General features: G+C 39.5%; 1 protein-coding gene across 11 annotated transcripts in view; it reads right to left on the reverse strand.

Moving 5' to 3' along the window:
• Positions 1 to 26,747, reverse strand: part of LOC108142282 (potassium voltage-gated channel protein Shaker) — a 143,807-nt gene that overhangs the window by 69,189 nt on the left and 47,871 nt on the right. For 4 of the 11 annotated variants that reach the window (XM_017266014.2, XM_017266013.2, XM_017266012.2 and 1 more), the window contains exon 1: positions 14,353 to 16,817. The exons of 2 other annotated variants lie outside the window; for them this stretch is intronic. In XM_017266014.2, the coding sequence (XP_017121503.1) occupies positions 14,353 to 15,770 (1,418 nt within the window). In that variant the 5' untranslated portion in view covers positions 15,771 to 16,817. Of the gene's footprint in view, positions 1 to 364; positions 2,251 to 14,352; positions 16,823 to 23,377; positions 23,822 to 24,274; positions 24,438 to 26,747 lie in introns of those variants that run through there. 5 more of the 11 variants (XM_017266016.2, XM_017266015.2, XM_041708005.1 and 2 more) reach the window with 4 other exon arrangements.

The raw sequence follows: 26,747 nt of genomic DNA on the forward strand, positions 1-26,747 counted from the left end.
AAGCTAGATACAAGTGCCAAGCAAAGGCATTGGGCGGGCAAATAAGGCGAAACAATAAGCACAGTACGCAGAATAACTATACGGGTACAGAGAAGGAGAGACAGATGTAGCATGGCACTGACTGAGTCAGATCGTAGTATAGTACAATTGTTAGCATAGATATAGATATAGATACAGATACAGATACTCCTGATAGATACACGGCGGTTACATACAAGGTCTCAGATATTTTCTGTTAGTACGAGTAGTTCCGAGTACACACACGCACACAGAGGCACACATATCACATCGAGGGGGAGGTTGTTTTGGAAGGATAATGGGAGGTGGAAGGTGGAAGGTAGGACACTTTTGGCTTTTCACTTACCCGCCAGCAACAAGTATCATCTGCATGGTTTCAGTTTCGTTTTCAGGGTCTGGTTCTGTTTCTGGTTCTGGTTCTGGTTCTGCTTCGATGAGCTCACTACTGAATCCTGGCCAATGTATTGATCTGTGTGTGTGCGTGTGTCTGTGTCTGTGTGACTGAGTGCTAGTGTGACAGTGTGCTGGTGTGTGTGTGTGTGTGACTGTGAGAATGTGCTGGTATGTTGTATGGGTGAGCTAAATGCAGCTGCTGGTTAATTGGGCCCCGGCCGCCTGCAGCTGCATGACGGCCACCTCCTGGCCTCTCGGGCGCCGATAATCTCCCGCTGGATCGCGCGTCGCTGTTAGCTTTGTCTCACTGTAGTCACCACGGCTGCTCCTGCTGCTGCTTCTGCTGGACGAACAAAAACTGGCACTCGTACTGGAAGCGGTGGCGTGGGCGGAACTCGAGCTCCGTTTGTTGTCTGTGCTTCGTCTGCTTTGGTTGCCATTTGCAGATCGGCATTTGGGATCAATTTGTTTGGTCACTTTTTGTGTTGGATCTGCCTAGCGAATCGATCGAGTCGGGGCCCTGGGCGATCATATAGGCGCATTGCAGGGCGCACTAGGTACAACAAAATTTTGTCAAAATTAGAGATTTCTCTCAGGAGGTTAAAATTCGAAAATCTCCAATACATATTGATTGATTCGAATTCTATTAAAATCAAGTGACATTTTATGTTTTTTATTACGTAACAATATTTTGCCATCTTTTGATTACAAAATTAAAATGCCCAGCTATTGTTCTTAGTCAACGGGAACATTACTGGAGATTTTAAAATAATTATACTGATTTTTAAGAATTAACGTACTGGAAAAAGGTAAGGGGAATTTCCAAAACATCAAACCCTGACCAATAAATTAAAAAGCTTTAATAATTTAGACACATTTGAAGATTTCACTCAACTCACAGCATAAAATAAATGCGGTGCCTAAGCTGTTAATTATTTCAGTAATTTTGGCCACAAGTAAAAAATACTGAAAATATTGAAATTTTCAAAAACATTATTCTTTATCTATAAATCTATTCTTATTCATATAATACTATTTTAAAATATTAAAAGCAAGCAACAGCTTAGATGATCGTCACCAAAGGTCCCTTCCGCAAAACTAAATAAAATCTAACTAAAATTTCATTGCACTTTTAATTGTTGTTTTTTGTCGTTCTTATGCTCCTCGAGGATTGTCGTCGAATCATTGTGGTTTTTCGTATTCGTTGCCGGTTTGGTTTTCCAGTTGTAATTACATTTTAGTGGCATTGGCATTGCGGTTTGGCCACATGTTGCTGCCAATTGTCGTTTATTTATTTATTCATTGGCTGTAAATGTGAATGCACTTTATGGGGCCAAAAGTATTGCCTACTTATGGGGGCACCGGAAAAAAATGGAACTTGATATTTATAATTTCACTTGGCTTTCCTTATTTATCATTTGCCGCTGCATGTTTCATTCCGTTCCGTTTCGTTTTGTGTTTGTGTTTTTATTTTTCTTTTTTTTTTTTTTTTGTTGGTCACCAAGGTCGTTGTTTGGCGGATGCAAGGCAGAAAAAGAAATTCTATTTATATATGCCCATCTCGCTTCCACAAAGGCACACACACACACGCACTCACGCAAGCAGCTGTTTTTAGGTCTGGGCACCAGAAAAAAAAAGTCTTACATAGAGAGGTACACACATGTATTTTATGTATTTTGGTTCCCATAAAAATCGGGGGAACCAAAAAAAAAAGAACACAAAAAATACAACGATTTTCGGGGGAGCTGCCGTTGAGTTGCGCTCGAGTTGGCGCCACGCGGTCAACTAAAAACGCTCGCCACTGTCACTGGTTGGTCGTTGTTGCTGCTGCCACTGCCACTGCTACTGCTGCTACTGCTGCTGCTGCGCTTCAATTAATTAATTAAACACAAATTTTCGTTTGCCCGCCGCGCATATAATTACAAAACAAAATATTACGCATACGCCATGGCGACGCCACAATTCCCTAGAGCAAAACCGCACACTCGGAGACAAACAGTCACAGAGTGATAAAAAGAAGAGGAAAGGCGAAGGAAATATTAATAAATGTAAATAAAACGAGAACTTCGCACAGCTGCTTTAACCGCTCTTCTTCTTCTGCTGCAGACATGCGCCTGACCCCACACACACACATATACACACTTTCCTTTCTCACATTATTTTCCATTATTGAAATTTGTTTACATTTGTCTGGAGACAGGGAAAATAAAGGAAACACCGGGCCAACGAAGGAAGTTAACTAGTGAGCACACACACAATCACTGGCATAAAGTCAACACATTTATGGCTAGCACACAAATACCGATAACCAATCAAAGATTTCGTCAATGAGAACTCCATATTTTTTTTTCAAATGTTTTCGACCAAACGTTTAACAATTATTCCCTTAACCTTTGGCTCACATTGCGTATACGTAACGAAAATGCCGCGAAATGAACGCGTACCAAATTGTGAATGTGCTGTCGTGTTCCAATTGCCAAATCGTTTCCCCAGCAGCACAAAAAGGGAGAAAGAGTGCGAGAGAGAGGGAGGGATAAAAACAGAGACCGAGAGAAAGGGGGAGAAAGTGGGAGAAGGGCTTCGTGGAATGTCGGCATCTTAAGGACACAGACAGCAGCACAAAAACACGGACATGGACCCGGCTTTGGCACTGTAACACTGACACACTGACATCGGAAAGCGTGTAAAATGGTCGAATGCAAGGTGGGGGTGGAAAAGCGGGCGGAAAAGTGGGCGGTGTTTGGACCCAACGTAGCGTAGGACGAGAAGGACTATGAAAAGCTTTTACATTTAATACGCTTCGGACATCATATGACCCTGCGTCCGAGTGTTGAACTGAGTTAACTCTTTGTTTCAATTAAGCTGGGCAAATTGTGCTGCAACTGGCAGGCAAACAAATATTTATAGAGCACGGTAGATCAAGAATTCAATCCTCAAAAGGCAAAGGGAAAATGTAATGCAAATATATTTTAGGAAACCTTCGACTAAAATACGAAACAAAAGTCCATTTAGAAACTTTTGAGGCAACGATTTACTTGAAAGCAAATAAACAAATATATATACTTTTGACAATTTTCGAGTTTTACAGCAAAGCAACAAACTATTATTCCACAATTAAATCCACTTTAAATAGCTAAAGAAAAATGGACAAAAAAAAACAAATAAATATTATTACCAAACAAAGTATTATATACAGCATAGAAAGCCAAAAATGAAATTGGATATACAAAGAATATTAAACCACAATCCATTTAGATACGAAACAAATTGTTTATACGCTTAGTTTGTATGTTTTTTTATGAACAATTGTAGTTTAGGCAATTAAACAAAAAGATTACATCTCTGTCGGGGAGGCATAGACTAAATATTAATTTATTTGCATTTTGGACAAGCCAATAATTAAAACAGAACCTATTAACAAATCACATTCAGAATATATTATGTTATATATTATATTTTAATCTTGAAAGGCAAAACATACGATATATATATTGATTTTTTGTTTTACATTTATCTAAGCACAAAATCAAACCTCTAACTTCATTTAACTAAGAACTGTTTGGGAAACATAAATAATTATTTTATATTTAGAGCACACGAAGAATTAGCTATCCCCCTCCGCAGATGGTGGTATCCACAAATTGGTAGTCACGAAATCTGTTTTTAATAGCTACGATAAACCGCAAGGCACTTATTTATTGTTATATACACATAAACAAAAATTACGCGCAACTCGAAGGCAAACAAACCGATATCTCGGATAAAATTGGCCAAATCACAGCAAAAAAATTACAAAAATCACGGGAAAAAATTGGGAATCGCAGGAAAGAGGAGTTTTCCCAATCACACTCGAAAAAATAGCGAAGATAACACTTAAAGCCCGATGCTAACGGTAATGGTAATGTCAACTGGCGAATGGAAACTCAACGCAGCATGACAATAAAAAGGAAAGCGGCTAGAAGAAAAGTCCAATCTTCATGTTTCACATTTTGCCAAAACGTTTCCCTGCGAAAATGCCCGTAAGAGAGGGCCAGCGAAAGAGAAAGAGAGAGAGAGATATAGAGTAGGACACACACACACACACATATACAAAAAGAAGGAGAGCGAGCATAGCAGTAGAGTGAGACGGAGCGATTGAGAGTGCAGCAGCATCACGTTTTTTGTTTGTTATTTCATTTCCTTTGACGAAGATGGCATACGGGCTTTTGTGAAAGTGAGCGGATAACTTGTGAATTGGATGCCATTTTCAAGGATACGCAGGATTTATGTAATTGGTACAAAAACAAAAACAACGAAAATTGGGCTCTAGCTTTAATGCGATTGCAATACTCTCGACTGGTTCCGCGTGCGACTGCGACGTTTATGCAACTGGCTGTGTCGATGCCACATTTTCACCAGTTTTCCCACAGCACGCACACAAATACAGCGACACCCACACAAACACACACACGCACACACACAGAGACACATCGATAGCGACAGCATTTGGGTGCAACAAAAGCAAGAACACAAAATTGATTACTAAAACTGTGGAAGGACTTTGGAGCGGTGGCAAACAATGCAAATGAAACTGGCGAAAATGAGAATGGGAATAAAACGTTAAACGTTTCTTTGGCGCCACCGGAACTACCGGCGGAACTTCTGCCCCTCACGCTCCTTTGTGCCACCTGTCAGCCCACTTTCACCCCACTTTCGCCGAGCGGCAGGTGAAAGGTGATCGGCGCTACCAAATTCAGTTACTTTTTTTTTTACTTTTATGGGGCGAGAGCGACAGAGACAGCGAGGTGTGTGTGTAATTATAGCCAACTGTTCCACATTCTGACACAGAGATATGCATTTAGCGTTTAGCGTTTAGCCCGACTTGAGGCTTAGTCAAAAGTGCAAGACAATATAGCAGCCAAGATATATGGTGGGGAGTGGTTGAAGTGCGGGGGGGGGGAATTGGCTGCCTGACTGACTGACTGAGGTGGCTAAGGCCGCCAGACAAGCGCCAAAGGCCACAGACAACAAACAAATAAAAAACAGAAACAAAAACAGAAACAATAAGCAAACGAAACCGAAATCAAAACCGAAACCAAAAGAGGAACTAGAACGCTGCGAAAATGGAGGCGGTAAAAAAAAGAGCCACACTTGGAAAACAAATAGAAAACGTCGAAAATTGTCAACACTAAAAAGGATTTTTGAGCTTAAAAAAAGCAATATAAATTCAACTAACCCTCTCAATGAGGATAACTTTTATAAAATTAAATATTATTATTATTAAAAGAAAACCTCTGTTTTAGAAAAATTTAGGATTCATGAAGAATCATTTTAAAAACCGTTAAATAAATGTATTTCATTTCATTACCCCTAAAAAAGGTTCTCTTAAGGGGCATTTGAAAGTAAAGTAATGAGAGGATGTTCAAGAAGTACAAAACTCACTACCTCACTGAATAACAGGTATTTTGTACGTCTAATTTTAAGAAGTTTGTAGGTTGATATTTTGTTCATTTTAAAAAAAGTGCTCTAATAATTCACATAAGCAAATCGATTTTTTAAATCTCAAAATGCAACCCCTATTCATTGAGAATTTAAGAATCTCTCATGACTTAATAATTAACATATGATAGATAATCATTCACAAAATGTGTTCAAATAAATAATTTGAATTTTTAAATGCTGATTAAATTGGCTAATTTTAAGAAGTTTTTATTATTATGAAATGCTTTGCCACTTAAATTTTTCAAATCACTTTTTTTCTTATTTTCACCCAAGTTTATTTTAAATTTTAAATTGTGAAATTGGTTTTTCACAGTGCCGCGATGGTTGGGTGTGTGATGGTGGCAAACACGGCACGCAAAGTGTTCTAATGACGTTTAAACTTGGTTATCGGAGCAGAAGTCGAAGGAGATATCAAGACAGACGGCCAGAAGGAGCAGAAACATGACACACGGAGAAAGGCACACGGGAGGGGAGGAGAGATAAGGCAGCGGAAGTTGGTCAAAAGAAAAAAAGTAAAGAAAGCACAGGAAAAATGGAAAAGGGAAGAGGGAAGAAGGAAGAGCGATTGACATTGATTGGTCGGTGGCCATCGGTGGGTTCATCAATCAACTCGATTGACTTGCGATTGCTGGATTGCAGGAGCAGAAGAGGGCCACACGCGCAGAAAATAATAATGGAAAATGATATGTTATTCAATGGACGGAAAATATAGATTTACTTTATCGATAAATATAGTACATGGACCACACACAAACATGACTTCTGCACATTTCGCATAACACATCTCATTTCGAGGCTCTGAATCTATATTCTTAGATAACTATACACTTGTAGTATAACGTAGAAGAAAGTAAAATCAAAATCTTGTTGACCTACATTTTTTTTAGGCCTAAAACTCAGTTTTTGCTTGGTTGAATCATATTTATTTGTATAGCCAACAATAATATTGTAATTATTACTTATTCAGGAGATCCAAAAAAAACTCAGGATATTTTTAGCTCTACGAAAGCATATTTTATATTTTAAATTCTCTTATTATTTTTGTTATTTCTCTCCATACCTTCCCCGCATTTTACAATTTCTCAAGTGTAGAGCAGTGTAATTTTTATTGGCCAGAAACTTGCATTTTTTTTGGAAGTTTTCTCAAAAAGTAGCGTCAAAGCAAAGTGGAAGCGGTCAATGAAGTTTATTTTTGGCTGGGTCACAGCACACAAGCATGTCAGGAGGTGAAAGGGGCGAAATTTGCGTATCAATTGATTTTCCGAGAGGGAAAAATTCCCTTTCCCCCCCACCGTACAACATTTTTGTCGAAGTCAAATCAAATCAAATCAAGGAGTTCTGCATAATTGAGCTGTGCTACTGCTTTTTCCCGTTGTTTTAGCCAATAAATTTTTAATTTTTCATTTTATCTGATGGTCGGCAGAAATTTTTGGGGGTTGCAAAAAACGAAATAAATCAATGCGAGAATTGAAAACTGAAAAACGGATAATAGACATGGCCGGGATGATATTTACATTTTATCGATCTCATCCTTGATGGCATGCACCACGAACATCCTGGAGCAGCTGGCTATATAGCTGTTGCTGTTGCTGCTGCTGCTGCTGCTGCTGCTGTTGCAACTCCACTTGACCACAATGCACAGGCACTGGCACAGGCACAAATCACGTGAAAAAAATGTGAAAAACTTGAACAAAAAGAAAACGGCAATCCGCTGGCCGGCCAGAATGCGTTTTGCTCCTCGGCCTGAAGCCGCCGACGGCCATTATCCTGCTATCCTGCCCAGACAGCAAAGCACACACACACGGCGATCAAGGATCGAGGATCACAGATCACAGACCGCAGATCATAGATCACTGGTCACAGGGCACACTCACTGCTCAGCTGGCTGATCACACAATGGCAAGCGAAAATAAATTTTTATCCGCATCGAGCGAGGAGCAGGCAACGCTTCCGCTTTCCGCGCCGAGTGCAACTGCAACTGCAACGGCAGCAACATCAGCCCGAAAAACAGAAAAACCGAAAAACCGAAAAGCGAAAACCAGAAACCCAGAACCGAAAATGTTTTTGCCTGACTGCCGAAAAATACGAAAATAAAAAAAGGACAAAATTGGCAAAAATAACAAATACAAAAAGGGCAGACTCAATTCAAACGCCAGCCAACAACAATATTTGTCGCCACAGTAGCAGCAGCAGCAGCAGCAGCAGCAGCAGCAGCAGTTGCAGTAGCAACAACACCAAACGACTAGGCAGTAGAAATTTCAAAAATTACACCAGCAACAACAAGTGGAAAAGGGGCAACGCAGACGCCACAACATTTTTGGGCATCCAACTGGCGAAAGGCAGTGGCAGCAACAACAACAGTAGCAACTGCAACATCAGCAGCAACGGCAACAGCAACAGCCACAACAACACTTCTTGCCACAACGACAACAATCAAAGACATTGGAGACACTAAAAGCAGCGACGCCAACGGCAACAGCAACAGCGGTAGCAGCAGCTGCGGCAATTGTTGCTACTGCTGTTGCTGTTGCCATTTGAACTGCAGCAGCAGCAGCAGCAGCAACACCAGCAATTGCAGCCACTTGAGTGCCCAATAGGCCTAGCCATATATGTATTCATGAACGAGCGCCTGCCCTAGTGTGTGTCCAACACATTTATAGCTGACACTTTGTCATACGAGGCGCTTGACAAAAATGTTATTTATACAGGGCAAGAACACACACAGAACGGAGGAAAAAACAGCAGGCCATTTAAAGACTGCCAAGCTCAACGACTAGCGCATAGCCCTTACTATTTCGCATTTTTTCTCCCCTAACTATTGAATGTTTTTGGGTCACGAAATGTAAAATTCGTAGCTTTTCTATAATTTAATTTTCTTAGAATATCATATTCATTTGAAAAATGTATCAATACATGTAAATAAGGAAACAGATATTTGAATAATTGTTCATCAAAAACTCTAGTCTAACTGAAAGATCTTTTTTGTGAAGATCATTTTGTCTTGGTGCCTTAAATAGTTCACAAAATTTAAGGGTTTCTACCATTTTATTTGTTTAGAAATATTTTAAAATTCAAAGGATTTAAAAACTTTTTAAGAGATGATAAGTGGTGTATAATTATATATGTAGTTTTAAAAGGTTTCCTTTTTAATTCCTTTTTATGAAATGGTAAACCAGACATATGCAGTTTGTTTAAAATAAAGAAAATACTTGCCTACAACAGCTAAGTTAAATAATTCTTTAAGAATTAAGGTGCCTATGACTAAACCAAATCCGAGTTATAATTTTAAATACACACAAAATTAATTGTGAAATATAATATATTTGAGGAGCTTTCGACTTTATCACTGGACCACATACAATATATAGTGAGCACCCAAAGTCAGGGCATAACCGATTCGCTCTAAATCGGAACTGGCATGTTATTGCCATTGCTGTTGTTGCCGTTCGCCCTTTGGCCAATTTGCTTATTGTTCGCCTTTTGGCTCCATTTTGCCTTCAGCTCGCCGCTTTCTCCTCGTTTTCTCCCCGCTTCGGTGTCAAACATGCAAAACATCACACAGAAATTTAAAGTTTTCTTGCGAAATTAATAGACAAAATGCGTCCCCTTGATTCCTCCCGAAAAAAAAGGAAATGGAAAAATTTTGGGTGGGGGATGAGGAGATAGGGAAATAGGCCTGCTGTCGCTGTCACATGTTGTCATATATGCGGAACAATAAAAGAAAGCAGCAGGCGGCGGTGGCGAAGGATATAGTAAGTAGGAGAAAAGTTGGCAAAAATCGCTTGCGTGATTCCATTGAAAGTTTATGACGGCAAATAAATGACAACAGCAATCTGAAAGTCGGTGGTCGTAAAAAAAGATGAACGGCAAACTGTCGCGAAATAAATCGCTGCTGACGTCGTCACTTCGTCCCGCCCCCTTTATTTTTCTATAGCTATAACCATAACTATATGCACATATATATATATATACGCCATACACCATACGCCATACACCATACACCTATTTCTTACAAATTTTTGTCGCAGCGCTCAATAAATAAGTAAATGCAGGCCGTAAAGACAAAGACAAAGGTGAGAGTCCAGGTGAGAAAGGTGAGAAAGTCAGGTCTGCGACTTCGGTGACGTCAGTGTTTGTATGGTGAAAGAGGTGGAAAGGGGGTGAAAGGGGTACAGGGGGGCTGTAAGGTTCATCAACAGGGCCTAATGGATTTTTTTTAGCCATCTATAGCCTGCAGTGGCGACCTTCGCGTCAAAGGAGGGTGGGTGCTGGTTGCTGGTTGCTGGCTTTTCACATTATGCATGCAGCTGCCGCAAGTAGCAACTACCAGTAGGCAGGAAAGGCAGGAAAAGCTGGAAAAGCGAGGCAAAACCAGAAGCCGCAGAAGACGAAGCACGTGCAACTTTTACTTTCATTCGCTTTGTGTTCGTTTCGTGCTTCGATTTGCCGGCGAGTTCAAGGTCGCTGCCGCAGGGGGGTGGTGGGTGCCTTTGCCTTTGCCTTTGCCTTTGCCTTTGCCTTTGCCACTGGTGCCTCCACTAATTGGTGGCCCTTGCGGTAAAGTTGTGTGCGATACGAGACGAGACGAGACGAGACGCGACGCGGTTCTTCGTACTGCAGTTTTTAAGTGAACCTTTTTCGTAGCCTACTTCTCGGCGTCCCAAGGAAAATCCATTTTCTTTTTGTGCCAAAAACCGGTGCAAATTTGAACACGTTTATGCAGCCAAATAATTAGCTGGACCAGCTGGTAAACACGAGACAAGGCAATCCGTTTAATTAAATTGCATTCTCAAAGTTCTTTGACTTTCTTGACTTTGTTTACCATTTAAAAAAAAAACAACGTTTGTGCTTCAAATGTCTTCCCTACTTTTTTAAGCAGAAATGACCTCTAAATAAATATAAGTTTCAAAGATTTATTCAATTTAACAACTTAATTGACCATTCAAATATGTTAAATGCCTTTTCGACTTTTTAAAAAGAAAATATATATCAATTAAATTTTGGAAATACAACACATGTTTTTTTTTATAATTTTTATAAAGGACAAAAGAGCATTTAAGCTGCTTGATATTAAAATTATAACTGATTTTTTATAAACATAAAATATGCTTTTAATTTAGCTTGCATAAAATCTTGGCTTATGTTTACTTAAGAAAACTGAAACTATTTTGTTTATAAAATTGTCATATAAAAAACTTTCTGCCTAATACGCCACTTGATGTTATTTAATTGCGTAACCATTTTCAATTGCTTTGGAATAAGCCAGAGAATTATTCAGCAAAAAAAAAACAGAGCAATTGAGCACAACTGGCATCGAATAATTAATAATTACCCCGTCATTAGGCGGAGGCATAAGAAATCACAAATAAAAATGCAAATCACTTGGCGTTGGACCCACTCACTCAGTCAATTGCAGTGGGTCGAATGATATTGCTTTGTCCTCGCAAATAGCCTTTACACTTGGCCCAAAAAAAAAAAAAAAAACATTAAAAAAAAATGGAAAAGGGAGAAACAAATAAGTTGCGAGTGGCCAACTCAATGAGTTCGCCTCCCAGTTCGCTTATCGCTGTGCAAGGATCGCCACAAAGGCCATGTTACGAAATTATTGGACACACACACACACTCGCACCCACACACACACACGCACACCAAGGGAAAAGAAAGTCGCATGTGTGTGAGAGGGACATGCAATGCAAATAGTCAACACGCCGCCACATGCCGTGCACACAAATCAAGGGCAACATGTCTCATTCCGGGTCTGTTCCCACGTTTTGGGCAGACAAAGGGAAGGGGGATGGGGAGGTGGAGGGGCACGGACTGGTGGGTGGTGGATGGTGGATGGTCGGTGGGTAGCCAGTGAGGGTGGCGAGGTCGCCTTGCCGGGCAATTTAAATGGCGGCTACATGTCGCAGCTCTGGCGTCGCGTGTTCTTGCTCTCACTCAACCCCACACCGAAATCACTCTGCCGCTACACTGTCAAAAATTATGACGCACCGCCAAACAGAATCAATTTTGAAAAATGTAATTTGTGATAAATTTTCATATTTTTAACAAGGGGTTTTCTAATTTTTTGTGATATTTTGCAAAAATTGAACATTTTTAACTGTCTATGCCATTTGATTGGAAATTTTATTACAAGTTCACCGATGTATGGCATTCCAACTTTTGAACATTACTTCCCAGGGTTTTCGTTTAAAAAAAAATCGAAAAATTTGTTTTTCATTTTTCGCAAGGGGTTACATCACGACTTTTTGCAAAAATGAACCACAAGTGAAATTTTGTTGCTGTGAATGTCAATCGATGGGAAACTTTTCCATTGTTATTGACTTATTTTATTTTATTATTTTGGAAACATTTGAAATAATATTTAAAATATTGTTTGCTTTAAAATTGGATTTAAATTTGCATGTATATACCATACTCCATTGTTTTCGTCATCAACAAAATAAAGTTAGTTCTTAGAAAATGGTTAGATATGCATCTTGGCGGATATTTAAATGGCAAACCCATATTTTCAATTAACAATGAGACGACCAGTTGGGCGATATTTTTTCTCTCAGTGCTGGCTTTTTTTTGTCGCCCACGTGTTGGCCACTAAAAAGGGGGATAGGCACCAGCAATGAGCGAATGTGTGTGCCTTGCCAATTAACTGAAACTGCAGAGTAATGTTTGGGGCCAAGTCAGTACTCCCGATTTCAACCCACTCCCACTCCCACTCCCTGACATAACCACCCCTCCCCCCACCCTTTTCATTATAATATTCGCTTTGTGTTATTGTTTTCTTGTTGCTGTTTTGCTGTTTCGCCGTTTGTTGTTTGTCGCTTCTGGCATTGACATAAATTCCTTTTTAGCAGCGAAAAAAAGCAGAGCAACAAAGGGCACAGCTCACAGCGACACGCAAGCCACATTAAAGCAATTCCGCACAGCCCATTCCAGGGCCCGAAAGCCAAGGCATTACATAAAGAGTCGGTAAATATATGACAAAATAGGCCAAAGTTCCGAGTCAAAATCGTCAAGAGAAGTGGGAAACAGCTGCCACAGATCCTTGAGTTGAGAGCTGAGAGTAAACTTTGATTTGTGCTGACCTACGGCAATTAACAAACCGCTTACAAATTCCGCTATTTGCTCCACCTCGGTGGCGTATACGTAACGCGGCCTGGCAGACAGGATAACTCAAGGGACGCAAGGGATGGCAAGATCTGGGCAGGACACTGACTTATGCCGGCTCCAGTTAGTCGCACAGATGACTACGCATTTATTTCTCGCCTTTTGCCCCCTTGCCACCCAAAAACTTTTCAGTACTTGTTTTTTGCTCCCAGAGTTCTCCATTTCTATATATGTATATGTTTTTTTTTTATTTTTGGTCAGAGTTTGGAGCTGGCGCCGTCTACTGTCTGTTGATTCAGATTCGGTTATAGATTCTGGATTCGTTTACGGTTTCTGTGTCTGACTTTCGGGCATTGACTTGGCGGCAACTTGGCTCTGTCTCTGACCCCAAGCAAAAAAGTTACTACTTTTCATTCGTTTTTTTTTTTTTTTTTTTTGGTGGTTTTTTTGTTGCTTTTTGACATTTTCCCTCTGCTACGGACATTACGCATTCGTCCTGTGGGACAGGAAAATCTCTGTGAACAAGCTGATTACACCCATGTGACACTTGCGCACAATTGTTGGGAAGTAAAAATTAGCGGGAGATTAGTATTTTCATATAAAACCAAGGTGCCACAGTAAATCTCATTAGATTTTAGTCTTTGGCTTATGCATTTAAATATTTATCAAATTGTCAGAATATACGCAACTTAAAAGTAATCTCTTTACAATATAATCAACGAAAGCAATATTAAAACGCATGTTTAAAATATTTCAATAATATATATTAAAATTAAATATTTATAATTTGTAAGTCTCTGAATTTTCATGCAATTAAACAATTTATACATTTTCCGATACTGTCCAAAATATTTTACACAAAAAATTCTAATAAGTTCTAAAAAATTAGGCAATTAATAATAATTAAGAAATAGTTAAATAGACATATAAAAAAAATCTTAATGAGTTACTGTGCCATTTCGTAACAGCCTCAGCAGATGATTTCATTTAAAACACTTTCTTAATACTAAATACCTCAAAATTTTGCATAAACCCCTTGTCACATGGGCATTTAATCAAATTTGTAGGTGCTTGAAGGCATGGAGAATCAACAAGGCGAAAAAGCATTGAAAAGCGATAAGCAAAGCGGTATTCAAAACTAATTTAAACAAACTATGTATTTGCAGGTATTCTTCTTGATCATTTTATTCAAATCATTACAAGCAAGAAAATCAAATAAACGGCAGCGCTAAATCAAATGGTAAGAGAAGCACTTTTTTGCTGCATAAATTTCATTAATTTGTTCTTATTTTCGGTTTCATAGAGGTGAGGCTTAAGAGCGGTGGGTGCTTTTGGATTTGTGGTGATGGGTACTTCTCATAGGGGTTCTCCGGTCCCTTGTCCTTCTTCTTGCTACTCGCCGGTGTGCTCTTCCGTGGCCGATTCATCATGGGATCGTCCATGGTGCGTGACGATTGCTGTCGCGTATGGGCCGGTGGTCCAGGCGGTTTCTTTTTCTTCTTTTTACCAGCCTCTGGCTGCAGGGGATTAAAGGCGAACTGCAGATGCTGCTGAGGATATTGCTGTTGTTGCTGATGTTGCTGCTGTTGCTGTTGTTGCTGTTGTTGCTGCTGCTCACGACGCTCCAGAAAAGCAGCATTTGCCGAGGCCACCGTGGCAATGCGCTGCTGCTGCTCCAGATCTTCCAACTCCTTTTCTCGTTTCTTGGTCATCTGGACTATCTGCGAACTGCGCCGTCGGAGGGCGGCTGCATAGGGTGTGGGCGTGGCCACGGGCGGCACCATCTCACCCACGCCAAATAGCCGTCTTATGCGACGCCGGCTGTTGATGAAGCCCAGTCCCAGCTGGACACCCAATCCCAATCCCGTCACCGTTCCCACCGGTGCCGTCGTCTGGCTGAGGGAACTGCTGGCCCCGCCCTCGCTGCCAGCGCCCAGCATCTGGCTGAAATTGCTGTCCAGGTCGCAGCTGCTGGCCGAATCGACGCCACAGGGAAAGAGATATGTGTTCAGGGTGCTCAGGGTGGTGGATGTGGAGGTGCCAGTGCCAGTGCCAGTGCCAGTGCCCGTCAAAGTGCCAATCCGACTGATTGCTCCCGTGTTGCTGCCGCCCAATGGATGTTGCTGCTGCTGGGGCTCAAGAGTGGCTGCTGTTGCTGTTGCTGTTGCTGCTGTCGCTGGCAATGGCTGGTGTTGCAGGTTGAGCGGCAGACTAATCACAGCCGTGGATCCGCTGGCGCTGCCGGTGGTGCTGCTGTCGTAGCTGTGTGGATTCACATAGATGTGGTTGTTGTTCGTGGCTGCAGCAGTTGCTCCTGGTGCTGCTGCTGTTGCCCCTGTTCCTCCTGTTGCTGCTGCAGTGCTGCTGGTGTTGACCACCAAAGTGGTGTTGCTGCTGATCTCATGGTGATTGTTATTGCTGGCTTGGTTCGGATTGCTGGTGCAGCTGTTGGTGTTGCTGTTGTTGTTGATGTTGCTGCCGTTCGTGTTGCTCAGGTTGACCCTGTAAAAGCTGGTGGCTGTGCTGCTGCTGGTGGCATTATTATTGTTGTTGTTGTTGTTGTTGCTGCTGCTGCTGGAGCGTGCTGGTGCCGTGGCAGGACGCGATATCTGTGATCCCAATCCGGATCCGGATCCGGATCCAGCTGCATTAGCCTCCGTGTTGGCAGTGGATGTTGTGGTTGCTGCTGCTGCAGCTGCAACTGCTGTTGCTCTTGGGGCTTCCGCCTGCTGCTGCTGTTGCGGTTGCTCGTTGCCATTGTTGCTGCTCATAGCTGTTGCTGTTATGGGCTATTTTTTTTAGAAACGTTAACCTTTTCCAAATTAATGTTTATGACTCATTTTAAGCAATTATTGATATTAAAACACGTCTTTATTACTTTTCTTATTTAATAATTAAGGTTTAAGCTTTTGTAATTTGTGTTTTATAAATTATGTATTTATTTATTATTTGAAGTGTTTGTTTGTGGTGATTACTTTGGTGTGTTCATGAAACTTTTAAAATACTTTTTTTTTACTTTAAAATTTAATAAGCATACTGAACACTAATCATGAGGTATTTTGCTTTAATTTTTGAGTAATATTAAATGTTCCTTCAATATCACACATAACATTCAAACTTTATTTAAAAAAATTGCTTACATTTTTTATGTTTTTTAAGAAATAGTTGAAGTGTTTTTTTAGCTCATTTATATTGAACTTTCAGTTAAAAAGAACTTGCTTAGAACTTGTTGTTTTATGACATTGCTCTCGCAATTTGTAAGTTAATATTTTATTCAATTAAAATTTATATTATTAAAGTTTACTTGAATTAAATGTTTTGATTATGCCAGAATGTTTGTTTAAACATCTTTAAGAACCCCTCCTTTTACATTTCACAATTCATGTTTATTTTCTTGGATTGCGTCCAAATGGAGTTGAATGCACTGCTCCGGTTACTGGATACTGGTAAATGGTAAATGCTAAATGGTTATGGCCAGACGTTAGCTAATCGCCGAGTTTTTCCTGGCCCTTTCACGCACTTTACTCTCGCGGCACTTGAACAAAAATCACAGACGGGGGGGTCAGGAGGTCATTATGGGGGCTTATCAACACACAGTGTACACTTAAACTTGAAACACCGCCGCAGGAGGCACTCGAAAAAAATTGTTTAAAAAATGCATGCCAGTCTGGTGACGTATATTTGATTTTCTATCGAGTTTGATTCTATTGTGTTAACACACTCGGTGTTATCAGTCAGAGCCACGTGCTTAACGCGCCGCGTGTCACAATTGTATGAACTTTGTGCCGCGTTGTTGACAATGCCAAAAGCCAACAGCAGCAGCAGTAGCAGCAGCAGCAGCAGCAGAAGTGGCAGCAGCAATGCCACTAGCAACAACGAAGTTGCCCCACACGCACACACACACACACGCTCGCTAGAGGGAGAGAGCAGGACACAGGGAGAGACAGAGAGAAAGAGAGAGAGAGGTATATGTGTATAGAGAGAGAGAGGGCTCTGTTAACTGGCTTCCTGGCTGGCTGGCCGGGACAAACTATTCGCCAAAAACCAGAACCAAAAGCCAGAAACAGCTAAAAAAAAAAAAAAAAAGAACAGAAATCTAAGCCAGCAGCACTACTTGAACCCCTCACACACACACATATAAAAAAATATTATATATATATATATATCCTATATAGTATAGGCATGGCAACGATTCCTCATCGCTGTTTTCGTCGTTTCAATTTCGGCCAGTTTCGGTTCAGTTGGGTTCACTTCATTGCTTAACTTAACTAAATGCTGCAGATGGCGGCAACACACACACACACACACACACTCACTAGCGCACTTACACACTCTTATTCACACACACACACATATGCTGGCAGCCCGACTTTAACTCAACTCAACTCAACTCACAAGAACAAGAACAACAAAGGCCAAAGCTCGTGAACTCGGAGTTACGAGTGGATAGTACACAATTGTGGTTAAAATAGTAGCATAATTTTGCGGGCTTACAAAAAAAAACATTTTCCTGACGTGTTATAATGGCCAAAGGCTGTTGTTGTTGTTTAGTTTTGTAATCCCTTTATTAATTTATTTATTTTTAAATTTTTTAACAACTAAATTCCTTTATTTAAGGGCTCAAATAAAAAAATTGGGCAAAATAAGTATTTAAAACATTTCCAAATAAATGCCAAAAAAATATTTCTAACTTTTTCAGAAACAAAATGTTGATAGCTCTTATTCATTTTTTTTTTGATTCATTAGATTACAGCTTTTTTTCCTCCGCTTTTTACTTTGTGCATTTTTAGACCAAAGTGTTTTTAATCTTATCTTATCAGTTAGACCAAATAATTCTTTCCTTTAAACCTTTTTAAAAGTCCAAAATATACTGTTTTTTCAACCATTTTTTGGACAAAAGTCGATTCCAACCCATTTATCAGTCCAAAATGCACAAATAAGTTGTAGTGCTTCCATGCCGTTGCTACTATTTCAACTCCTATTATTTTGGCCGCCATTGTGCGTATGTGAATGAGTGTGAGTGCTGGTCTGACAGCCGAGGGCAACATTTCAATTCGGCTTCGTGTCGTTGTCGTTGTCGTTGCCACAGTCGCTGTCGCTGTGTTGTCGTTGTCGTTGTCGCGTTCGTCATTTTCGTAGTTTGTTTTGCTCGGTTTGTTGTTCGGTTTCGTAACTATTTCACCGTGTGTGAGTGTTCGCTGTGCGAGTGTGAGTATGTGTGCGTTAGCATGGCGATTAATGTTAATGTGTGTGCAGCAGCACCAACAATGCACAGTTAAAAAACAAGGCTAAATCATATGTAGATAAGGAACATTACTCATTTATTTGTATAGATTTCTCTGCATTAACCAACAAAATATAAAAATCAATTTATAGCTCTTAACGACAAAACCGATGGGTATAAAACTAGTTATTCAAACCATTTATTAAATTTGTAAAGATGTAATTAATCAATTAAACCAAGTAAGTAAGTACTTAATTATACAAAACAAAACTAAACCCAAACTCATTATATTTGTTCTTATGTATAAAGTCAGAATATAGATATATAATGAAAGCTGAATCTAAAAAGGTAATGAATTTCTAAGAGCTTTAACAAAATAATCTTCCTTTATAAATTTTAATATTTTTGACGGTGTAAAAGCAGCAGCTGTCTGGTAAATTGTTCCCAGCTTGGCCTCGACCAGAAAAAAAAGCGCTCAATTGAGAGCCTTCCTGTTTCGTGCAATGGCAATCATTCATACTCCTTTTTGGCAATTATTAAAGAAATGAAATATACTGCCAGAATTGGGTTTCTTCTGAGCAACCAACCAAATGTGTGTTAATTTAAATGCGAATGCCAGTTGCTCATTTCCCCAATTTCTTCCATGAATTTTTCAACACCAAACACTTGCAACTTATGGCTCGTAAGACCCAAGCACCCATTCATATTCCGAACCAAATTCAAATTCAAATTCCAATATCATTTGCCCCGCCATCAGAAAGGGAACGTCAAGGACGAAGGACAATTGTTGCCGAGTGCTGGGAATGAAATTGAATTGCATGTGCGACTGCAATTTGTCGGCGCTGGGAGCAACATTGAGCATATGACGCATACGCAATGTTGGACCGTGGATCATGGCCGACTCTTTGTGCCTTTCATATTCACCGTGCTGTTGAATTTGCTGTTGCTGTTGATTTTTCTGTTGTTGCCATGCAAATTGCCCCGGCCCAGTGTCAGTGGTTGGGCGGTCAGGGGTTAAGGGGCTGCATTTGCATGCCTGGCGACCATGTGACAAAAGCTGAACCAAACCAAGCCGACACTGAGCGAAAAATCTCAATTGAAGCGAAATATTTGCAAGGCTTTTTATGGCACAGTTTTGTGACAAAGTCACTTAAATAAGTTTAAAGTGGAATTAAATAATAATGATAAGAATATGTTCCATAGATAAATGATCTTTTTTTTGTTTGTTAAGGTAAAAAAATGTTTTTAAATGTTCGCTAAATTCAGAGAGTGTATATATTTTTGATAAATATTTTCTAAAATTGCATTTAATTTTTTTGTACTGTGAGCCCAACTTAACTCAGCTGGTGCCGGCAACCTTCATGGCTAATAAGCAGTCACGGCACGTGAGTAGAATGGCGAAAGCGTTTTTCGGGGCGGGCTACTCCAAAATATTATTGATCAAATGTTTGCCATAGCTTGTGAGAGAAAAGTGGGGAGGGGGAAGGAGGGCAGGGGAGGGCATGGTAAAAACAAACAAATAAATCCGTCAAAAAACAAACGAGTGCAGCAGATTGCATGGCAGGGAAGCTGGGGGATCTTGCCCAGCTGGAAGTCGCATGGATAAAGATAAAGATGAAAATGAAGATGAAGATGAAGGCACCCCTTCGACCAAGTCATTTGCCTCGAAGGCTGACAAAACGATTTGCATGCTAAAAATAACACAATTGATGGCCTTTTCTCTCCGCTCCCTCCGCCAACTCACACTTGAAGCAGAGTCGTGTGCGTGTGTGCTTCATAAGGCGAAAAAGAAAGTCGGAGAAATGATGTGGGGAAGTGAGGAAGCGGCGGTTGTTTTTGCGGCTAACTGGTCATGGCCACGGTGAAGGCGACAACGACAACGACAACGACAGCGACAACGACAACGACAACTAAACAAAGGCAAATCAATTAAAAAATTTTCGTGAGAAACAAAACAATACAGCAAACGGAAAATGGAAACCGAACAAAGAAAAACCAAAGACGAAAAGTGCTGGGCAAATATTTCCGCTTCACGTCAAGGTTGTGGCAATCAAAAGGCACACACCATACACCACACACCACACACAACTCAGAAAAGGACGCCAAAGAGTGCTTGATGGGATTGTTTCGTGCCGTCCAATATATCCGCTTTGCCACTTCAACTGCCAACTGCCAAACTCCCAGCAGTTGCCACCCAAATCAGAAAAAGTATTATGTGTTTACACAGCAAAAAGTATTGCAACTCCAATATTCGTGAATTTCCATGGAGCCTCATCATGGTTTTAAAATTCAGAAATATATTACAAAACTACATTATTTATTACATTATGATAAGCTAATGGTCATACTAAAACAATAAAAATCGAAAACTTTGCAAAGTACTGGTCGTAATAAATAGAATTCAAAATTGGTTTACCAAGATTTAGATTTAGTGCAAACTACATAGGTACTTCAAATGTATAACAATCGCATAGGACTTACTAAGCAAATAAATTCCATTAATAAATCCTTGGGTTATACGAAGCAAGCAATTGTTTACTGCGCTCAATTAATGTTTACTACACCATTGGGATAGTTGGGAGTCACAAATGGGTGTCACATATTTACATCATTTTAAAATTATCCTGCATGACAAACTGCTTTTGTCTGTTCCTCCATTTCGATGCGAATAATTTCGTCATTTCGAGTTTACACACAAGCCACATGCACACACATTGAAAAAATATTTGAAAAAATTAGCTAATCAAAATTCAACGAGCCGGTTTAAATAGAGTATTGAAATCTCTCGAATCTCCGCCGATTGTACAGTTGCAAATGGCGACTGTAGATCACTACCTCTTCTTCTTGTGACGCATCTCTGCTGGCGAGCGCACGTGGGGCGCTGCATGCATAATTCCAGACACCAGTTTTGTGGATTTCTTTTTTTTTTAATTTAGGGAGCGATGTGAACGGGCGCGCGCGCCATTTGAAAGTGCAACAGCGCGGCGGGTTGACATGGCCACAGCGACAGTGGGTGGTTGGGTGGTTCGGTGGCTTCAAGTCCGCCGTTTGGGTCCACAAAGACGCCAACGATCGACGGTGGCAATGTTTTCCCTACCCTTTTAAAGCGTACTTAACCTCTTTGTTTCCATTTTAAGACATTTCTGTTTAAAATTCATTTCAAATTTATTTCAGAAAGCCATTGCATATAATTAAAATAATTGTAGTTTTTTTTTATTAAAACTTATTACTTTAAAAGTATTTATGTAAAGAATTTAAGACCTTTCTGTTTAAAATTCATTTCAAATTTATTTCAGAAAGCCATTGCATATAATTAAAATAATTGTAGTTTTTTTTTTATTAAAACTTATTACTTTAAAAGTATTTATGTAAAGAATTTAAGAGAATTAGCCAATGATTTAAAAAAAAATTGTTTAGCAATAAATTTAAAATTTAAGAAAGAATTTTGAGCTGACATTAACCGAGCCATTTAATATTTAGTTACTGATCGGTTAAAGAGTGCATTTCAAGAGCCGGTCATATCAGTAGGTGTCCAGTCATGCCTTCTAATTTAATATTGTAGTATTGTATGGAAAGAGAGGTTTCTGCTGTGGAAAACAGGCAGCAGAGAGCGGAGAAGTGGGTGCTGAGAGACAAAAATTATGGCTAACAGAGAGGGGAAATGAGGGGCAGGTGAGCTAAGACCCGGGAGACATGGGAGTCCGCTTGTTAGCGCATTTTAAGTCGCCGCCAAGGTTGACCCTTTGTCTTCTTAATTATCAGCCTGTCCCTCTCTACCGCCCTACCTCCCTCTCACTCGCACCCACTCAGCCCGTCTCTGTCGCTTCTTGAGTGAACACAAATGCATGGCATATGCGCTTTTGGACCACGTTAATTAGCCACCTCGCCAATCGATGGAAGAAAAAACCAAAAAATGTAACATAATGCACAGCAAGGGAAAACCTTAACAGTTTGGCATTTTCCATTTCGAGGTTGGCTCGTTCCAGAGTAAAATGACATAAACGATTACACGACCGTTGATAATGATCATCTGATCAACTATTTTGGACAACTATTTTGGTGATTGATGCCCCCGCGGATCATAACTCAAACGCTGCTCTGGGCACCTGCACATACATAATATTTCCCAGCCCGAGTCGTAAACGCCAAATGCTCGCTCCAAAGTAAATATTTAGAAAATAATAAAACCAAATTTAAATGCAGAATGGAAAATGGGAAAAGAATGATTTAGCCGAAGCGCGTGCAGAGAATAACAAGAGAAAGAAAAGGAAAGTCCGAAATCGCGTGGCAAACAAAAGCGAAACAAACACGATATAGCACATATGAAAAAAAAAAAAGGGAAACAACTCAGTGAACTAAATATAGCACTTCATAATCCCAAAACACGCTGAGTAAGGGCTTTTTTTAATTGTCTCGCTAATAGCTTTGCAAACACAGCGGACCACTTGTTTTAATTGTTTTCGTCTCGAATATTATGTATATTTTTGAACATTTAACAAAAACATGTTCCTCGAAAACACTTACGGTCGACGATGTGATGTAATTTGAAATAACCACCTAAAGCTTAAGATATTGCTTGTTAAATAAGCGGTGCATGGGCATAACTAGAATTCCATATCTTATGTCCCAAATCTCTGACTTGTATAGTTTTCGAGATCTCGAAATAATTAAGAACGTATAAGACTAGACTTCAAATGATTCCATAAAGAAACTCGATTTTGGATGCGCGATTAAAGGGCCGAATTATTATATATTAAAATCCTCATTTTTATTTTGAAATGTTTAAGTCAAGAAAAAAATCTGTATCGCAAAGCAAAACTCTTCTATTCTGACTAATAAACTTTTTGGCTAATCTGTGGATGTGCTTGCTTTATCAATGCTATTTTGAGTGACCCGAATATATTTATTAAACTGATCGTGATCAAGACTATATATACTTAAAAAAACGGGCTTAAAAATGAATATTATTTATTAATTTATTATTTAAATATGATGGTGGGGAGAAGAGATTACCCCAACCGATGGATGGTATGGCGAATATTAAACCGTGGACTTATACATCCGCGACGGCGACGCAGGCAGAGGCGGCGGCAGCGACGGCGACTGAAGCAGCGACGGCGGCAGAGGAAGCGGCGGTACGGGAAGGGCGCTTACCTTGGCGCTTGGCTTAAGCTGCCGTGCGTCGTCGTGATGTGGGCCATGCAGGCAATCCATTCATCGACCTACTCCACTTTTTCTCGCTCTGTATAGTACTTGCACTTTGATCTCCTCTTCGATGTTTTTTGTTTTTGGTTTTTGTATTTGGAATTTGGTTTTTTTTTTGGCGTCTTTTAATCGCTTTTTCGATATTGTCTGGCTTTTCTTCTTTGGGGTGCTGGGAAGTCGGGAAACACTTAAGACTGTACGGATCGTATATAGATCAGCCGATATGCGGACTTATATATGTAGCTACATACATACATACATACATATAGATGGTTGTGAGGGGAGACAAATAGACAGACGTCTAGATATATATTTATTTATATTCAAATGACAAAAGAAATGAAACGAGACAATTTTCATTTATTTTTCACTTTTTTTTTTGGTTTTTCACGCAGCGGGCAGCGACGTCAGCGTCGACGCATGCAGAGGCGTGGCGTGGCAGGGGGGCGGGGGGCGGGGGACGTTGAGGCTGAGACTGAGGCTGAGGGGGCGGGGCCACAGTTGTCGCACACATTTTTCACATTTCCAACGCCGCGCGGTGGCACACACACACATAACAACAAAAAGAAACAACATTGACAAAAAAAAAAAAAAAACAAAATAGCACTCACAAAAAATGAAGAATTTTACATATAATTCTGGCGGGTGTGTGGGGCAGAAAGAGAGGGGTGTAGCTTGTTAGAGAGAGAGAGAGAGAGAGAGAGAGGGGCAATGGCAGATTGACAACGTCATCAACGAGAATGACAACAAAAACGACCAACGCGACACTTTTCACACGAGAAGCCGATTTTCCATCGATCTCTGGTTTTATTTACTTTTCACTTCACGATCAAGGAATGCACTCACAGAAAAAAATTGCACAGACACACAGAAGATGGGCTCAGGATTTTTCCCGCTTTCTATATTCGTTTGTTTTCATTTATTTGTATTTTTGTAATTAATTTTTTTTAAATTTTTTTTTTTTATGAAACAAGTGCGAAGCGATCACCGGCGTGCGAGGTACTGAAAATCGTTCTGCTCGCAGGCCGCAAAATTCTGCCGGCGTCGCAGTCGCGGCTAGGCGCAGAGGCAGCGACGTCGGCAGAATCGGGAAAATCCAGTCTATATACCGATGTTAATACAGTGGCTAAAGGTAATAAGCAAAATGACTTCATTATAACATCGAAAAAAATCATATACTTATTGTTTTAATTTGTTGCCTATTTTGTTGAATTTTAAACATCATGATTTTTTGCAAGGACTGGCTAAAAATACATTTTTATTCAGCTGTAAATGCCAGTAGATTGGAAATTTTATAGCAAATTCAACGATGTATTACATTCCCATCAAAATGCATTATTTCTTAGGATTTTGATATTTTTTTAATCATATTTTGCGTTTTATTTTTATTGTGGGAGTTTCTAAATAATAATGAATACTTCAAATACTGTATTTTAATATAACTTAATCATTTCTTTCTGGCTCCCAATAAAATTAAAGTGTGGAAGGGGTTGTTAATAACATAATTAATATTAAAATTAATAATTCTTAAAAATGTGATCATGTAGCTTTTGCCTTTATGTTTCATGCCAAAATATTCCACCAATTAAAAAGCATCTTGTGAATGCAAAATAAATTATAACTTAAACGACCATAAATTCACATAGGCGGTGTAGAAAAAGATGTTTTTTAAATCAACACAATACGTCACCTAGCCGATAATATTTACTGTAGCAATTTGAAATGTGAATTTGCGTCCGCGAAGTGTGGGTGAGTGGGATTCCAACTGGCAATGTGGCAGTGTGTTTGTGTGGAAAGTGTTTTTCACGCAAATTGTTTGCAACGTCAACGGCCAGCGACGACCCAAAGAAACAGCATTCGAAAAATGCGTTTATACATGTTAATAATGTTGCGAATTGTCATCAAATGATGAAGAGGTTTATGAAAACACAAGAGTTTTTTACCAACTCAACCCAAAAGTTTATCTTTTAAAATAAACATCACTAAAATTCAGAATTTAAATATTAAATAAATCTTATAATTGATTAACTTGTGCATGACAATATATCGAAATGTATTTTTAAACCTATTAAAAATCGTTTCATTATCATACTCATGATTCATTTTTTGAAAGCCTGAAAAAAGGGTTTAACAGCCTAAAAACCATTTCCGCATAAACGAAGTATTCACCGAAATCGTTAACCAATCACTTAGTGCCATGGCCAAGTGCCCTGTGAACCATTCTCGAATTGCATTCGATGATTTTCAAACGGGAGGTCTAAAAATGGAAAGGCGAAAAGGAGGCGTTGGATGCCTGTCCTCGGCCTTGGTTCAAAATGACTCGAAGCGAACCCTTGAAAGATCCGACAGCAACAAGTGGAAGGGAAGGGCGACAGAGATAATCACGGCATCGAAACCCATCCAAGAATTTGGCGAAAAACAAAAAACCAAACAAACAAGCGACGTTTGAGGGGAATATCGATTACACAAATGACATGCAACAGAGAATCGATGGCAATTGCCCAGGAAAATGGGAAAAAATGATGAGATGATAACAAGATGGCACGGCAAGTACATACTATACAAGTGATTTTCATCTTCCGACTGGCCATCGTAATCGACGCAATTGCAAAGTGCAATTCCTGCACAATTTCAATTAATCATAAATATTTGCATTCAGCAGATAGAAAGCAGCAGCCAAAAGAGATACTCAGAAGTGAATGAATGGGGCAGAAATAATGTTGTTACACTTATAAATGCGGTTTTATAGCGTCTCTAGATTAACAACATAAACACACACACACACACACACACAAGCACACACTCGTGGCGACCTTCACTCGTTTTTCATTTTCATTTTCATTTCACTCACAAGGGGCGAAAAGCGAAGATTGCGTAAAGAGCCGTCGACCATGTTGCCCTGTTTTCGTCAATTGTCGACAATATCTTTTTTAATGCGCCTCTTTATTTGTTTAAAAAGAAAACCATAAAACCAAACTAAAACGGAAGGTCATCAATCGAGGGATCGAAGCTTAATATACCCTTGCTTATTAATAATTTTATATATAAACTAATTAAATAGTTGTTGGTTTTTCTATCGGAACTTGACACCTCTTAATAAAGATCTTAGGCCGCATGACTGTATTTTGACATTCAAGTAATATTCTCTTCGTTTTTTTTAAGTACTGTCTATTTTAAAAATAATTTAAATAATAAGAGATCAAGGCATTAATTAATTTGAGAATGAGAAATAAATTAAAATAAATAGTAAATATGGTAGAATAAAACCATGATTTATATTCGATTTTGTTATATGATTACTTTTAAAAAATAAATTAAA

This window comes from Drosophila elegans, unplaced genomic scaffold (genome assembly GCF_018152505.1).
Source record: "Drosophila elegans isolate 14027-0461.03 unplaced genomic scaffold, ASM1815250v1 contig_149, whole genome shotgun sequence".
Classification (NCBI taxonomy): domain Eukaryota; kingdom Metazoa; phylum Arthropoda; class Insecta; order Diptera; family Drosophilidae; genus Drosophila; species Drosophila elegans.